Source organism: Pagrus pagrus (assembly GCF_965226575.1).
Source record: "Pagrus pagrus genome assembly, chromosome: 6".
In the NCBI taxonomy this organism is placed as follows: Eukaryota; Metazoa; Chordata; class Actinopteri; order Spariformes; family Sparidae; genus Pagrus; species Pagrus pagrus.
The window spans coordinates 4,541,437-4,558,824 of NC_140190.1; the positions used below are offsets into that span (position 1 = coordinate 4,541,437).

General features: G+C 43.1%; 1 protein-coding gene across 1 annotated transcript; it reads right to left on the reverse strand.

Moving 5' to 3' along the window:
- Positions 1-2: 2 nt before the first annotated feature.
- sec16b (SEC16 homolog B, endoplasmic reticulum export factor) lies at positions 3-16,830 on the reverse strand. Its single transcript, XM_084355426.1, has 24 exons — positions 15,971-16,830; positions 15,656-15,753; positions 15,461-15,563; positions 14,998-15,212; positions 14,773-14,924; positions 14,623-14,684; positions 14,376-14,514; positions 14,065-14,295; positions 13,237-13,334; positions 9,151-9,232; positions 8,961-9,078; positions 8,775-8,886; positions 8,551-8,656; positions 8,314-8,451; positions 8,090-8,203; positions 7,645-7,723; positions 6,591-6,750; positions 6,325-6,485; positions 6,186-6,214; positions 5,263-5,370; positions 5,082-5,174; positions 4,877-4,997; positions 2,657-2,695; positions 3-2,562 (listed from the first exon to the last, which is right to left on the reverse strand). The coding sequence occupies exons 1-23, from the start codon at positions 16,228-16,230 to the stop codon at positions 2,679-2,681; spliced, it is 2,796 nt and encodes a 931-aa protein (XP_084211552.1). The 5' UTR covers positions 16,231-16,830; the 3' UTR covers positions 3-2,562; positions 2,657-2,678.
- Between the last annotated feature and the right edge of the window lie 558 nt (positions 16,831-17,388).

Sequence of the window (17,388 nt, forward strand, 5' to 3'; positions counted from 1 at the left end):
AGGCCCCCATGTGGTATCCCTGCTATTTGTTGGCAAGATCCATTTATTCAATATGTGACTGATGAACTGGTAATTAATACAATACATGTGCCGGTACAGGGGTACAAAACAGCATTGACATAATACATTAAGCAGAAGCCGTACGACAGATATAAAAAACAATCTCAGTTACATCAGAACATCTTACAAGGCGACACAGTGATAAAAATATTACCTTAAAATATTTTCCATGAGTATATATTACTGTGTGTTACTGTTGTTTATATACAATATAAGAAGCCAAACCAGCTCTGTCGTCACACAAACGTTTACGCAACAGAAATATTAATAACTTTCTGAGACGAAGGCATTTTAAATATCATAAGCACACAAACAGTTTGATCCTACAAGAATCTGCTAGCTAGTGTAGGTCGTGTTGACAGTTTGCCTGGCAGAGGTCTGTCCCTGTCTGCCCTCCCTCCCCCCCTCCCTGCATGTGGTATCATCCATCTAGGCAGCGTGACATCATGAGAACACGTTCCTCCATTTTTTTTTCACCTGAATGCGTCCGACCACTTCTACTTCACTAAGCATTGCAAAGTCGGCAAACTAGGATTTGTAAAATGTTCCAGCAATTTCACTCAGTCATCAGTCGTTCAGAATATATAAAATATGTTTTTCGATTAGAAAACAGTTTTAACCACTGACTTATTATATGTTTGACGCAAAACCCAAGTATCTTGAATGATGAACCTAAAAAATGACTTGCGGATCTCCACTCAACTTCCATCCATCTATCTTCTTCTGGTTATCTGGCAGCAGGCTGAGCAGGATCATTCTCACCAGAAACACTTTCCACTTCCTCCTGGGGGATCGCACAGCATTCCCAGGCAAGACGAGATAAAAAAAAAACGAGGTATCCCTCCAGAAAGTTCTGGGTCTATCGGAGGTATCCTAATCAGATACCCGAACCACCTCAGCTGGTTCCTTTCAATGCAAAGGAGCATCTGCTCTACTCCGAGCTCCCTCCGGATGTCCGAGCTCCTCACCCTATCTCTAAGGCAGAGCCCAGCCTGCGTCACTTCGTCTGCTTGTATCCTCAATCTCATTCTTTTGGTGACTACCCACAACAGTCCGGCGCAACCCCTACAGTACTGCTGACACCACACCAAACCACCTGTCCATCTCACGATTCATCTTCCCATCACTCATGATCAAGACCCCGAGATACTTAAACTCCCTTGCTTGGGGCAGGGGTCTAACCCCCCAACCACCACTGTTCTCCAGTAGAAAACCATGGCCTTGGACTTGGAGGTGGTGACCCTCATCTGAACTGCTTCACACTTGGCTGCAAACCGCCCCCGTGGAGGTCACAGGCTGAAGAAGCCAGCAGAACCACGTCACCGGCATAGACACAACTCTGTGGTTCCCCAACCGGACACTCTCCTTACCAAGGCTGCACCTTGTGATCATGTCCATGAATATCACAAACAGGATCGAGGACAAGGGACAACCCTGGCGGAGTCCAACACACACTGGGAATGTGACTTTGTGCCGAGTATAGGGTCATGGCTCGCACTCTGGTTTTATAGGAACCGGATAGCTCGTAGGAATTAACCCGTTATCCCATACTCCTGCTGTATCCTCCATGGTGCTCCCCAGGTGTTCTCTATAAAAAGTCCACAAGACTGTACGGGCAAACTCCCTTTCCGCTGCCTGACAATATCCCCAATCCCAGTCAGCAGTTATCATCCCCGGCTCAACACAGCCGGGGCTAAGCACCGCTAACCCTTCCTGAGACACCGGATGGTTTGTTTGCCAGAATTTCCTTGAGGCCGACAGAAAGTCCTTCTCCTTAGCGTCAGTGGTGTTCAACGACCGGCCCATCAAAACCCAAATGTTATAATATCAGTTTATATAGAATGTCTTTTTGATGTGTTGCACCCATCTCTGAATGTCAGTTGAGACTTTTTTTTTTTAAATTAACATCAGTTAATTTATTAATCATTTATCATTAACATCCCTACGACAAACATTTAAGAGATCTCATCTGTGTTTTAATGTATTTTTTAATTATTGGTAAGTTGTTTTATTTAAGTGCATAGACATGTTATGATCGTACTGTACTTTATGCTTCTTAAACTCAAGGTTAGCTGATTCTCTTGCATCATATTGAATGGATAATCATTTGCGGGTGACCTGAGCCGTGAGTCTGACATACAATACTCAGTGGGGACTTTTTAAGTGGTCACACTTTGCACTCCCAAACTTTTTCCGCAAGGTCTAATCCTTCACACAGTTCCCTGCCGTCAGCTTTAGGGAAGCACAACTCAGCTGTTTCAGTCACATATGAGTTACTATGTCAGTCCATCCAGAGTATTTCTGGACCTAATATGGAACATGAAGGTGCACAAGCTGGGGTTGTGAAAGGGCATCCTTAAAAAAGAAATGTTGGTGGTGAGGAGTTGTGTGGATCTTAATGGTCTTCATCCAAACTCAGGTGAAGCTCTCATTAGACATTAAGGCGCTGGTAGTCGCAGGTGGAATGATGTCCCCACTTTGGTTTCAGTGGTGTCAGTGGTCCTAAAAATAACAATGTAACATGTTAAAGTGATTAAATCCTTCAAAAATCAAAAAAATGTTAGAGATATATTTATCTGTAAGTGGATTAACTTACCTGTGACACATGGTCATGGTTCCTACCCCAGCTGTTGGCCTATGAAGAAGGATATTTATAGAAAACTATCATATTTGCATAGTTTGCTGTTGGTAAAATGTCGTGTGTGTGTCAGCCTTATCGCTGTTTTAAATTTCAGTGCTTAAAAAAAATGCAAGCTGCATCTTATTTGCTTCAGCGGAAATATGAAATCAGACACGTTGGTTGACTGTGTTAATGGCAGCAAAACAGAAAAGATCACGCTCCTCTAAAAGGGTCGCGACCTCACAATTTTCACATTACAAGAATGTGGAACATGGCCAGGGTTTGAATTACAGGGGTGATTTGGGGGAACTGACCACCCTAATTACGACCCAGACACCCACAAAAGAGGTGAAAACAACAGGTTGGGGGGGGGGGGGGGGTTGAACGTTTATCCTTCCTACCTATACTTGTAAACATTACCATATATTTTCCATATACTCGCCTAGAAGAATCTTTTAATATGATTTCAGAAGCTCCTAAAGTGGACCGCATCATTTCCTAACCTTACCTTAGGTGAATGATCTGCCTGTGTCACTCCCATCAGTTGCTGGCCCGTGTTCAAAACGCTGTAGGATAATGTAAGTAGCTATCTAGCTAGACTAACGCGTGTCTACGGCTCAGCATTTCCAAAATGTCATCTAATGTTTGCTAAGGGGTCATGAGAGGATAGGTCGGGTACAAAAGAAGAAAAACAAACTTCTGCTACATAAGTTTGGGTTAATTTTTCTGATTTTTCTTTGCACTTTTGTGAAATATTGTAGAGTTTTACTTCTTTGGGGCCTCAAACAGTTACGTATCAGAAACAATGTGAGGGGAAATGTCTCTTTGGTGGAACTGTAAACAACTTATAGACGAATGAGACAAATCCACAGATTTTTTTTTGTCAGGGCTCACAAGCTGAACAGTTTGTGAACCACTTGTTTAATCTTTAATAAGGCAGTGTGATTTATAAGATTGTCTAAGTAATATAAAGCTGTCAAATTAATGTAGTGGAGTAGAGAGTACAATGATTTCCTCTGAAATACAGTGCAGTGGAAGTATAAAGTAGCATAAAACAATACTCAAGAACCTTAAAATTGTACTTAAGTGCAGTACATGAGTAATGTATTTAGTTTCTTTAGTTCATTATTTCATTTTGATAAGTCTTTTACGTGGCTGTGAGGGTTTATTGAGGTCAACATGTTCCTGCGTCCACTGGTGAGTTGCTGCCGTCACCTTCTGGGAAGCACAACTCAGCTGTTTCCGTCACATATGAGTTACTATGTGAGTCCATCCAGAGCATTTCTGTACTTGATATGAAACATGATAGTGGGAAATATTGGGCACTTTATCAGTGCTAAAAAAAGAGTTAGTTGAAAAACAGCTTAGAGATGATAATGCCACCTATGTTTTGTGTGGTTGTCACGCAGGCTGCAGGACAGTATGGCTGCTGGTGAGTTTTTACACGCATGTGCTGTCGTATTATGGACGCAGGAGGACGTCAGAGTCACAGGAAGACATGAGTACGGCGAGGTTTCAACATCATGGGTGACAGGGAGGAAAGCCAAGGACAGTCAAACCAAACCTCTCTGGTCAGTTTTTTAAGACTGAAGACTGAAACATTAGCCTAGCTACTACTTAAAGGCATAGACCACCCAAAAATCAGCAGTTTTCTTACACTGAAAATAGTCTAATAGAAAGTCCATACAGGATCCATATGTTTCTCACTTCTGAAATAATGCTGAGGCTTTTGAGCCTATAGGTTGAGTCCTGTCTTATCCATTCATATTGGTATTGGGACCAGTAATGGATCTACAATGTAGACTGAATGCTAGTCAGGCCATATGTAACATATCTGTCTACCTCTTTGGCATGTTGATGGATTATTTGGTCCTTTGTGCATTGTGTGGGTCTGTGTGAGAGTGGAGACGATGGTCTTGCTGGCAGTTTTGATCTACAATACTTTGTTGGTGTGGTACTTTCCCTGTGAGCTGGTGTAATGGATTTAACATCATCTAGACTGCAGATATTATGTTGAACAAGCAGGACAGTAAGACTTCAGTTCACTGAAGCGTCTGCGTCGTAATGGGTTCCCTTTAAACCCTTGAGAAAAAGTTAACCCCCCCAACTGTCTTCGTATAATTCGCACTCTGAACATGGCAACATATTTATGACTTCTAAATGAAATAAAATTAGAAAAATCATTTCATAATTCACCTGCTTTCCTTGAAAATGGATTAATCCCTGCAGAGGGAGGCTGTGACGGGAACGTGCCAGGAGGGACGACGCCGGGCAGGGGAGGAGGAGGAGGAGAGAGACTAGTAGTTGGTGGCAGCTTCTGAGAAAACATAGAAAAATACATATCTTACATCACCACATTGAAAACTATGAATACTCAAGCATATTCAGTCTCTACTCTTACTGTCTGAGCTGGGCCTCCCTGCTCCGGACTCTCCTTCTGAACATCTTTGGGTTTTGATTTGAACCAACCACTGAACCATCCCGCCTTTGTGCTCTACATGAAACACACAGAAAATACACACATGTCAAACGACTCGTGCGACGTGGTTTAAAATGTTGTCAATGACAGAGGCTCCGCCCACCTGTTGAGGAGGCCCGTGGTTCTGCTCGGAGGCCTCTGGACCCTGCAGGGTGCTGTGCTGGCTTTGCCCCTGCTGACTGATGCCGACCTCCAGCATCTGACCCCCCGTCTTTAAAAAGCAGTCACAGACAAAGACACACATACACATGACTTTCTGGAAACATTACCAACGCTACGAAAAGGTTCACTGATGCAGTAGAAATGTTCTACACATGTAAATCTATTATATTCATTTACATTATTTGTGTCATCAGTTATAAGCCAATATTTTCTCCTGTAATGCATGATTGAATATAACAACGATATTGCCATTTTTCATATATTGTAAGAAATATTATCATATTTTCCAGGTACATTGTCTAATCTACTGTAATACAGGTGTGTTATGTATCCAATATGTTATCTAGTAAGGAGACGTTTAATGTCCCTGATGACCTCTGTAGTCTCATTTAGCCACTTGTTTAGCAACCGGCTTTTTTGAAAGACACAGAAGCCTAAACATACTTTATGTCATAGGACAAAACATGTTCATCTCTTAAGCTTGTGGTAACAAAAGACCGTATTTCAGGCATCTAACCAAACCCTGTTAAAAAACCCATTTGCTTTGAGACGAGGGAACCGACAGTGCAAAAATCTGAACTGATTTCTCCTTTTTGGGACTCTTTCCTGCGGCACTCTATATACTGGCATGTATTGTCAAATATACTGTATGTGGTCTATTGTCATGTATGGAAATGTATTTTAAATATATTACATTGTGTTTTTTCAGTATATGTCAATACACTGTATATTTGTATTGTAATCAAACATTACAGCTATAAAGCATTGACATTTTGAACAAGGAAAAATAAAACGAAGACAATGAACCAGGAGGTTGCCATCTTTGTGTTTCTTGCTTATTTATCAGAACAGAATATTACTCACTGGGCCGGCTACAGAGAACAACCCAGCCCCTGTAAGAGCAATGAAATCAAAGTATCACACACACGCCAACTCCCCAGAGTCCATAATAAACATCAATACAGACACATGAATGCTGTCTAACATTAGGGCTTCTTCTCACCCTCTGCTGCCGATGGCAGATCACTCTGAGGACAATGAGGCGGGGCAGTTGTGACTTCAGCGCTATCTGTGTTATGATAACTGAAGTCTTGGCCCGCGGCCACTGTGGGCGCTGAGGGAGCATAAACCATCGTTACTGGCGGTGGGTAATTGGTGTGTGGCCTGGACAGAGAGAACAAGGAGGGATCAGTGACATAACAGCGTTCATTCAGACCGGGTATCACATGTGGTTGAATTAAATGAGGCCAGTTTCTGAACATTTTGTACCAGTTCTGAGCTCCACTAGCATCCCATGACGTCGCTGTCATTTCCTCTGTGTTTCTGTCAACTGGATGCTCAAAGCTCTCCTGATCCTCGCTGCCTCTGTAATAAAGAAGCTCAGGCTCTGGACTCTGGATGTCCCGGCTTGGATCGTCCAAGTCTGATTCTGTAGCAAAATAAAAATGACAGCAACATTTCTACGTATCTTTGAGAGTATTTACAAGCAAACACGTTTGTTTTTCTTAAACTAGTTTTGAGCATACATTTGTTGAAATCCATGTTAGTGAGCACCTCTCCGTTGTCAAGATGATCCGTCCACCTGACAGGTGTGACATATCAAGATGCTCATTAAACAGCATGATTAGTGCACAGGTGTGTCTTGAACTGGTCACAATGAAAGGCCAGTCTGAAGTGCAGTTTTCTTGCACAGCACAATGTCACAGATGTTGCAGCTGCATGTCACCAGTTGCTTCATGCTTCTGTCTTGCATAGAGATAATCAGGTTGTTGTCTGTGGCCTGTGGAAGGTCGGTTCACTCCTCTTCAGTGGCTGTCTCACTTTCACAGCAGACATTTCGACTTGTCAAAGCAGGAAAAGCACAGGTGTGACCGTTAAGGGCTGCTCGATTCTATCAAGTGTCTCAGACAATCTTGCAGGTGAAGAAGCTGAAGATGAAGGTGAAGATGTGGTGACATGTGACCTACGGTAGTGAGGCCAACTGGACGTACTGCGACACCTTGTGACACCTGTGGCACTGTGTTGTGTGATAAAACTGCCTTTCATTGTGACCAGTCCAAAGCACACCTGTGCACTAATCATGCCGTTTAATGAGCACCTTGATACGTCACACCTGTCAGGGGTTATCTTGTCAAAGGAGAAGCGCTCACTAACATGGATTTCAACAAATTTGTGCTCATAATTTGAAAGAAATTGCTGTTTTTTTCTTGTCTCATGAAAAATGGGACCTGAATTTGTGTTGAGTTTGACAGCAGAAGCAGAATAAACTCCTCTATGAGCTACACATGTCATTATTTGAGTTAATGAGATGATATGAATTTACCTGAGCACAATTTTCTCTCATCGCGGGCATTTCCTTCAGGGGGTGGCTGGTATGTTTCAGTACAGTCGTAACTCCCCGTCTGAGTAAAATAACACAGGATTGAGTTATAAAGATATATTGTCAGACGAACAATACAGTACAATCTGATGCAGATCTGGTTGGTTTAAGTTATGGTTAAGCAGTTGTGGGTGGTTTAAAGCAACATTATGTAAAAACTGGCATTTTGTGTGATCTGGCGCCCCCCACAGATCCCAGGTCTGTAACAATTTGTCCAACGTACGTAATGTAGGTGCTAACTACAAACAAAACTCATTACGTCATAACAATGTAATGGGTTGAAAAACGTTGAATTTCTGATCAGTTATATTTCATTTTCACATTTTTCCTTTATACTAGACATCCTTCTGAGATGACGGCCCTGCAGCAGCTGGTCTGGAGCTCTCACCTGTAAACTGTGGTACCTCGCACGGAGATGTTTCAGCCAGTCGGGTTCCTGCCCGGCTCCGCTCAGCCCTCCTTCACTGAACTGACCCTCTGTGTGCCTCAGCCTGTCTGACAGCTGCAGGAGAAAGGACGCATACATACAGTACATCAACGTACAACTTAACTGATAAACACCCAAAACACTTTGATTGTATGTTTATTAGGTCTGTGTGTAAATGAACATACCTTAATAACCTCTCCGGTGAGCACAAAGAAAGGCTCCCTGTGTCTGAGGATGGCCTGTCCCACCACCTCGCAGTAATGAAAGGCCTGAGATGCGAGCCCACAGTCCAGCAGTCGACTGGCGTACAGGAACTTATACACCTGAATGCAACATTCATCAGATTTATTTAAACATGACTGCAAATGAGATGTGTATTATTTATATTAAAAAAAACCGGATCTGGTGTAAATGGGAGCTACCTGAAAGGACGGTATTGAAAAGCCTTTGCCCCCAAGTGTCTGGCAGTACTCGTACAGCTCAGTGCACTGGATGGCAGGATTTGTGGCAAAGTATTCAAAGGATTGCCTGAAATAAGGAGCAATGAATGACATTCACTTCTTGCCTTGTGTCTCCATCAAAGTTTTGACTACATGCACAACATCTAAAACACATAATTGGCATGAGGAAGCAGTTTGCAGCTCACCTGTGGCTGCTGCCGAGAAGCACCAGCCTGTCTGCCTTCTGCGTGAACACCCCGAAGGGAGCGCTGGCTGTCAGGTAGCACACATGGGCGGCGTGTACGAGGCCTTTGGAGGCTGCAACCGAAAAACAATCAGCTTGTAGAAACACAAATACAAACCGTCGATCAGTCTGTGAATGCGCATCATACCGAGAGTGTCTCCCATGGTGACGATGGCCCTCTGCTGGACGACGGGATCTCCTGTGTCATTGGAGAGCATCACAGCCAGATGTGGCCTCCAGTCTCCCCATTTTTCACTTCCACAGCACTGGGAAGAGAACATCACTCTCAGATCTCTTTCTGTATTAATTCACGTGTGTTTATGTTCTGGTTGTTTTACCGTGGCTACAGCAGGGACCCTCCCAGACAGCAGCTGGAAGATGGTCTGGAGGGGATCGCTGGGCGTCAGCTGGCCTGTAAACCTGCCAAAAGAGCATTTTTCCATTACATTTCTAAATGGAGGCCTCGTCAATGGAACAAATTCTGCCACCACTGTCAATTAAAAATCAAAAATCGGCCTGGCTACGTGTTAACCCTCCCCCACACATTCCTCCAGAGTCACGGCAGGACACGTGCCGCGTGGGACATGCTGATACTGATGAAGCCAAAATAGTCTGTAAAACACAGATTGGGTTACATGATAAATATTTCACAGAAACGGAGTTTTGGAAATTAAAAAGGTATTAACAGAGTTTATTATACGTCGAGCCAGATCATTTTTCACTCCACAGGAAAGTGTTAATGCTCCGTTATGTACTATAATAAGAATACAGGCTGTAAATTATAAATAACCCAGACGCCAAGATAAACGCCGAACTAGAGTTACCACCTCGCAGATGTATGATTCTACTAACCAGTCAGGTTGTAGTTAACATCCATGTCTGTCCAGAGTCACATAATGTGTTGTAAAGACTTACAAGTATTTTAATTAAAGTTAATATAAGTGTATTTTTGTATGATTCTAGTTAAAGTGTAACTCTCGCCAGAATGCAACCTGTAATGTGAATGTACCCGAGTCAAACCTTCGTGTAAAAGCATAATTACGACGAAAAAAAACACTTTTAAAATTTAAAAAGTCCTCACGTTGGATGAGAAAGCTCCATGTTACGTCGCACTCGAGGATCGACGCATCTCGACTGGCAGGACGGCGGCGAGCAGAGCAAGCTAAAGCTAACGTGAGTTGTTCAAAAACCTTCCTTTTAGTTAACTCTGTGTACACAAACAATGTTCTCAATGCTCGTGTTCATGTGTAGAGACTAGGGTTCGGTATACCGGTACTAATTTGGTACCGGGGTACTGAGGCAAACAGCGTTTTAAAACGTGCATGGCTGAGGGCGGAAAATTCTTAGCAAACATTAGCATGTTAGCTCAATAGCTCCCAGGTCATGTGATCAATTGACTCAAAATCAGTGTGGGATCATGTAACTACACTGGCTGCATGAGATACGCTTTTTGTTTTTACGTTTTACGTCTCTAAATATTTTTTATTAATTTTTATTATTTTTTACATGCAAATCTTAGCATGTTAGCTCAATAGCTTCCAGGTCATGTGATCAATTGACTCAAAATCAGTGTGTGATCATGTAACTACACTGGCTGCATGAGATACACCTCTTGTTTTTACATTTTACATCTGTTCATAATTTTTATTAAAGGTTGAATATGTAGAATCTTTATTAAAAGCAATATTTTAAAAAAAATAATACATCCACGGGGCGTTTTGAGGGGTACAGAATGAAAGTATTGCTTTTCCATAAAAAAATATTTTTTAGTCTGAATTAATATTTTTAACATTTTTGACGGGCTCGACAATGACGTTCTGTTTACATTTTACCAGCCAATAGTGGCTGTAAATTGCGGGTTGCCAGGGTTGTCTGTTGTTCCGGCGCAGCTACTGTAGGCTGGCAGTGGGTGAGATGGAGTTTGCTAATGTAGCTGTTTGGGAGCCTCAGAGAAGACGGCGTTATTTATCTCAGCAGCTGAGTGACCAGAGAAGGGCAAAGTCGAGGGTCAACATAGGCCAAGCATGGAGTCGATGGACTGCAATGAAGGAGTTTAACGGCTTCAAAACGCACGCCGAAATGGCTACGTTTCTCCTCGACCGGTAAGCTAACTTTCATGTTTACTTAGCTGTAACGGCTAATGCTAACGGTAACTGTCAGTCAAACTGCTCTGCAATATGGTGCGATTTGCCGGTGGGGATGAGTTCAAACAGGCTCGAACAGACCCGGCCCAGTAGCCTACAGGAGACCGGAGTCTGAGAGAAAATTGTGTGCATTAGAAAAGCTTGTCTTTGTGGTATTTTATTTTATTTACTGATTAATATGTTATTGTTCTAAGATTTTCTATTAAAATAAAGTAGTAAAGTAATGACATTTTTTGCGTTCTCTTTTTATTTGAAAAAGTATCGAAAAGTATCGAAATACATGTTGGTACTGGTACTGATACCAAAATGTTGGTATCGTGACAACACTGGTAGAGACCCTGGTGATACTACGAGCAAAGTTTCATGCTGTGTCGAGTCTTCTTAGTGTTTCAAAAATAGCCATTTTGATGCTACCATAAAGTTGCCCCTAGCACGCAATTGAAAAAGATTTTGACCCGAAAGCGAAACTACGGTAAATCTTAAAAGCGGCTTTCATTCGTCGTAATTATGCTTTTACACGAAGGTTTGACTCGGGTACATTCACAAAAAAAGCCTAGGTTGCATTTTGGCGAGAGTTACACTTTAACTATTTGTCTGACTTCACTTAGAGGCTATTTTTACAGAGGAGTACAGAGGACTGATAGATAATCAGTCACCTGAAGCTCATCACCAAGGAGCTTGTGGAAGACTGTGTGGCTGTTCAACCCGACAGCACCGACAGATCGTACAATCAGAAGCAGTTTCGAGGTGGGCAGCCAAGATGAGCGTCACCAGATCAGTATCAGACCAGATCTCCCTCTCTGCTCCTGAGTTATGGTGTTGAACAACGACAGAAGAGGACTGTGTCGAATAATCCCCTACAGGAGTACATGAAGTCTTATTTCTGCCATGCATCATGTGTATTGTTGACTGTGCGTCTGTGTGTATGAGAGTGTGTACACTGGGGCTGATAACACAATGCACGGGTGAAGTCGCTCCTCTAATCTAAAACTGACCATCCATCTGTTTACAAGATGTGCAGTTCAGTCATCTGGGGGAATAGATACCATCTGAGCCTCCTGAGTTCATTTGTGTTTTTGAACTGACGTCACAGTGAAGTTGACCTTTGACCTTTTGGATATAAAAAGTCATCAGTTTATCCTCTTCGACATTTGTGTGAACTGTCGTAAAAAGCATTTGAATTCTTCAGTTATGGACAAATAAGTGTTTTGTGAGGTCGCAGTGACCTTTGATGACTAATTTCTAATTATATCATCCTTGAGTTCAATTCAAGTCGATGTTTGTGCCAGATTTTTAAGAAGTTCCCTCGAGGCGTTTTGGATATATCACTTTCACCAGAATGGAAAAGTTGGACGACCATTGATCATAAAACCTCCTGGTCTGGTCCGAGGCACAAAAACAAGGTAATATATAATGAAATAATGACATGTAGTGAGCTCAGAGGAACAATGACTCATTATTGCTTTCTTAATAATGATTGATGCACTTTTGACTACTAAAGGTCAGAAATAGCAGACTTATACACTACGTTAAACACTGGTTACCCTCCTCTAAATAAAGGCCACCATTTTTGGACACTGTGAGAAAGCCAAAGGACCTGCTGGATCGAGTAGATGTCTTTTCATGTTCGTTGCCACATGCTACACAGGTCACAAGTCGAAGCATCTGTCTCCCTCGTTTAGTTGCTGTAGGAGTTCCTTACTTTCCTTTTGAGGGATCAGTTAGTAGGATTGTCTGCGATAAACCTGTTTTTAGTCCAATGTGTCATCACTTGATGGACACACAAGATTTTAAGAGTGCAGTTATGTTCTCCAGGACGGCAAAGGCATGAACATCGACTGTATAAAATATGGACAGAGCTCGATGGTTCTGATGGCCAGCAGGGCGACGGGGTAAAAATAACTCTGACTGCATGCAAGCTAATGAGAAATAACCAAAATAATAATGGCCGTGATGCCAGATTCGAAGCCTTGAAACGGTTGTCCATGAACCAATGGGTGATGTCAACATTGGGTATGACCCGCCCTTTTCTGCCTCTGATTGGCTTACCCTGATATTCTTACCCTAACACGAGCGGTTGCTGACTTCCTCACTCACACAGGAAGCTGAGGTTATACCCCAAATACAAGTGACGGCACCTCCTCGTAGCTGTCACACACATTCGAAGCAGGCCATAAGTATCTAAGTTTATTTCTTCACACGTTACCACTCGTGTGTAGAGTTGTATATTGCGCCGACCTCTCGCAGCTGTCGTGTCTCAAATGACTTTAGTTGCCTCACCTGTTCAGCACAGTGGTATAGGACCTGTTGTCCATCTTGCTGGCCAGAAAAAGCGCATGCCCCCACAGGCCGCTGCTCATAGCCGACTCCAAGGCCTCCTGGGAAACATATGGGAAGGTGTGAGGGGGACAAACGCAGATGTTATGTAAAGCTTAGAGGCCACTCAGTTACAGAACGTGTCCTTATGAAATGCCTGATGTAAACTATTTCATGGGGGAGTTCACACTGGACTCATATATACACAAGTATACTTTTACTTTTACTACACTTCAGACAGAAACATCGCAAGTTTACCGCACTACATTTATCCGACAGCTGTCGTCACTGGTTACTCTTCAGATTAAGATTTCACATTTAAAAAGGAGCATATTTAATATATATCCTATAATTACATATTATATATAACACAATGCATTGTTAGTAGTTCAACCAAAGTGGAACGACTTCCTCCTTGAACTTCTAAGACAGTTTTATTTTTATTTAAGGGCCCTAAAAGAAAACATCTCCGAGATGTCACCGAAAAGTAAAGATTAAAAAATTAATACACATTATTTTTTTTCTTTCCTTCCCGTTGGTCCTCTCGTGAAAATGTTTCAAGTACTTTTAGTTTTCATACTTTAAGTGATTGTGATAAATTTGTGTTCCTCTGTAAAACCTTTGATGAAAAAAATCTATTCAATGTTTTTGCAATTTCTTTAAAACAGGATTTTTTTTTTTTTTTTACATTATTTTTTTTCTTACAGTGTCCTCTGACTTCAGTGGGATTTTTAAATGCATTACTTTACTTGTCTGCTACATTTATTCAAATAAGGAAACTAAATAAAAAACCTTTTTCCTCCCTGCCAGCAGCAGTTGAGTGTAACTCTGCAGGGCCTTCCCTGAGCTCTCCGAGCTGAAGCTGCTGACGTCTCCCGTGAGCAGGTCGTCTCCTTTACAGGGCGGCACCTCAGCAGTCGTGCCGTCACTGAAGTCGATGAGTGTGGGAGCCTCTGACTCCCAGCTGCCATCTGAGTGTGAGCCCTGCATCAGCAGCTCTGCGATATCTGAGCCAACGATTTGCTGCAACAGTTGGACATTTAGTGACGAGCGTATCAGGAAAAAAACATGATGAATGTGATGTTGAGTTACTGTCTCCTTACTCCATTCTGCCTGCAGAGCAGTATCAGTAGATGCCACAGGAGGGCAGCAGACTTCTTATCATGCAGCTGGTCAGCTCTCATGCAGGCGGCTGCCCTCTGGTGGGCAAACTCTATAGCATCCACTTTGTGCAGATCCTCCCTTCAAAACATGAAAAAACATCAAACACATTTAAAGATTGACTTTTAAAAATAGTCTCACAATTGTATCAGTCATTTTTATTAACATTATTAGGTTATGAAGCAGTACCGGGTCAGAGGTCCTGGGAAGTTTCTCATCTCCTGCTGTTCTTTTGTCTCACAGAGAATGACCTGTGCACATAAAGACAAAAAAAAAAAACATCTCTTGTATTATTCAAGAATATAGTGTTTAAAATGAAGAGTATCTCATCTAATCTACCTCCAGACTGTGGATTTCCAGCTGGCTGACGTTCTCCTGCGTGGACCGGCCCGGAGTGACCCGGATCAGCTGGCCTGCGGGCCCAAAGCTGACGATCGCATGAGGGATTGAGTACTTGAGAGGAGCCGACGTCGGATGCACAGGTCCGTGTTCTGAGCACGACAGAGAACATCATGATGATAAAAACTGAGCGAAGAGAGAAAAAAGCTTTACCTGAACACTCACCTGCAGCGTCGGATGTGTGAGCGGGCTCACTGGGCTCGGCTCCGTTGATGTACTGACTCAGCTCGTAGCTGCTGGAGGACAACCCTGAGTTTTTGGAGCTTTCTAGCGTCCCCAGGTAATAAGAGGAGACCTCCTCGTTGTCTCTGGAGGGATTCTCCTCGCCGTCGTTGAGGTAATGCTGGGAGCTGTCTCTCCTCTGGTCGTACCTGAGAGGGCTGAAGCAACAATATGTTCATAGAAATACAAATCCAGGTGAGGAGCAGCTTTGACGTTTCAGGATGAAAAGCACACAGGTATCAGTATGTTAAGGATTACAAGACTTTGGCCATTGAGTCTAAGTCTGACTGAACACACAGAAGCTGAAGTTCATCAAGCACACCATATCAATGACTACAATCGATCGGCTTTCTGCTCTCAGATAAATTACAAATCAATAAAGGAGCTGACTCATCTGGCAGCTCACCTGTACTCGTCAGTGTTGGACCCCGCTGAATGCTCCTGCTTGTATGTTCTGTCATGGTAACGGTCCGTCCTCCAGGAGTCCTGTGCAGCCCACTGACCAGCATCTTTACCATCAGAGCAACATAAGTATGATTGTGTTTGTTTGAAACTAATAAAAGCTGCGGTTGTCTCGTGGAGTTGCTCTGCATCACTGTACCTTGTCGTCCGTGTTGTCCTCTGTAGTAGTCGTAGTCATAATAACCGTAGCCGTCTCTGTAGTCCCACTGGCTGTGCGGCTGATACTCGTACCCATGCCTGGAAATAAAAGGAGGTATCGTGCTGAAACACTGATTTATGGAGCGTTTCACATCCCTCTTCTTCCTTTAAATGAGCAGTTCACCTAAACAATGATACGCTGCCCCCTGTTTGTTTGGAGTAATTCAACAGGTGCCCAGTTCTGACATATGGCACCTTTAACTTCTTCCTTAGCACAGGAAAAACAAACCGTGACCCGTCCCATGAGTGTACACACCTGGAGTGGGGCCTTTGGTGTTCTGGGTGGCCGTGAACATAAGGGTACTGCTGCGTGCTGTAAGGATCCGGTCTGGCAGGAGGACTGGTGAAATGAGCCCTGTATCGGGGGTCAGGATGACCCCAGTGCCGGTCCCTCTCTCTGGGGTTCGGTGGTGGGTAGCTCTGCTCCCTGTCCTGCTGGGAATACCTGTAGTAGTCCTCTCTGTCTTTGGTTCTGTGCTGAGCAGAGTCGGGCCGGGGGTGACCTCTGTGATCCATGTTGACCCCCTTCACACAGGATCTCTTGTAGTCTTGTAGTTCCAAAGTAAAAAAAAAGTTCTGTTTAGGTTCTTCCAGCTGTCACATGCCAGACGCAAAGTCAAAGTGCATCAACGACTGCCACATCATTTCACAGGAAACGTCCCAACATGAGCTGATAACAAGTCAGCATGATAACAGGAGGATAAAGTTCACACATGCAAGTGTTGCTCCTGCACAGGAAGCAGTGCTCTGAATAAACAGTGTAAATAATCACAATGAAAGGAGGGAAAAGAGTTTAAAAAATCAAAGTCAAGTCATTCAGATTATAAATGTGGATAATCCTTCATGTGGGCTCCCGGTCCAGCTGTGAGCTGTCTCACAGAGCTGGCTGTAAACACGCCCTGAGCAGCCTGACAGCTGCGGAGAGGAAACATCGTCCATCTTCAGGAGAAATCCAGCCAGAGGAAATATTCCCAAACTTGTTCCGTGTCCCTCCACCCGACTGTAGGTTACATCTGGGAAAAGAAGCGCAACTTTCAGGTGTTGAGTTTTGCCACGTTGCCGGTCTGGAGGATGCAGAGAGGACCGTCACAGACGGGCTGCGGAGAGCCGAGTGGAGCTGAGCTGGTCTGGGGTCAGGTTCTGACAAGGACCGGTGAACAGGAGCTCGTGGAAACTGATCCCGGGTCAGCGGGGAAAACTTCCAGAGAGGAATGTTTCTCGTAAAAAGAAAAAAAAAGCCGGTTATGTGTGACATTCCCACCAGAGGGCGCTCTAACACATTATATTACACTCATATATCCCGGGGCTATACTTTCTGTATATATATATATGTTTTTTGTGTATATTTATTTAGTATCAGCCCACTGGTCCAATAATAAAATGTGTAAATAATGAACTTTTTAATTTAGGCTGCTGTAAACTCAGTCATGGAAAGTAACTTAGTACTTTCACTCAGCGCTTAAGGACAGTTTTGAGGTACTTGTACTTTCCTTGAGTATTTCCATTTTCTGCCACTTTACACTTTGGAGGACAATATAGTACTTCCACCTTCACTGCACTTATTTGATACCTTTAGTAACTAGTTACTTTGCAGATTACATGATGCATCAGAACCAAAGTAGTGCATTTTAAAATGAAGTAATGTCTAATCTTACTTTTACTTGTATTTTTGAT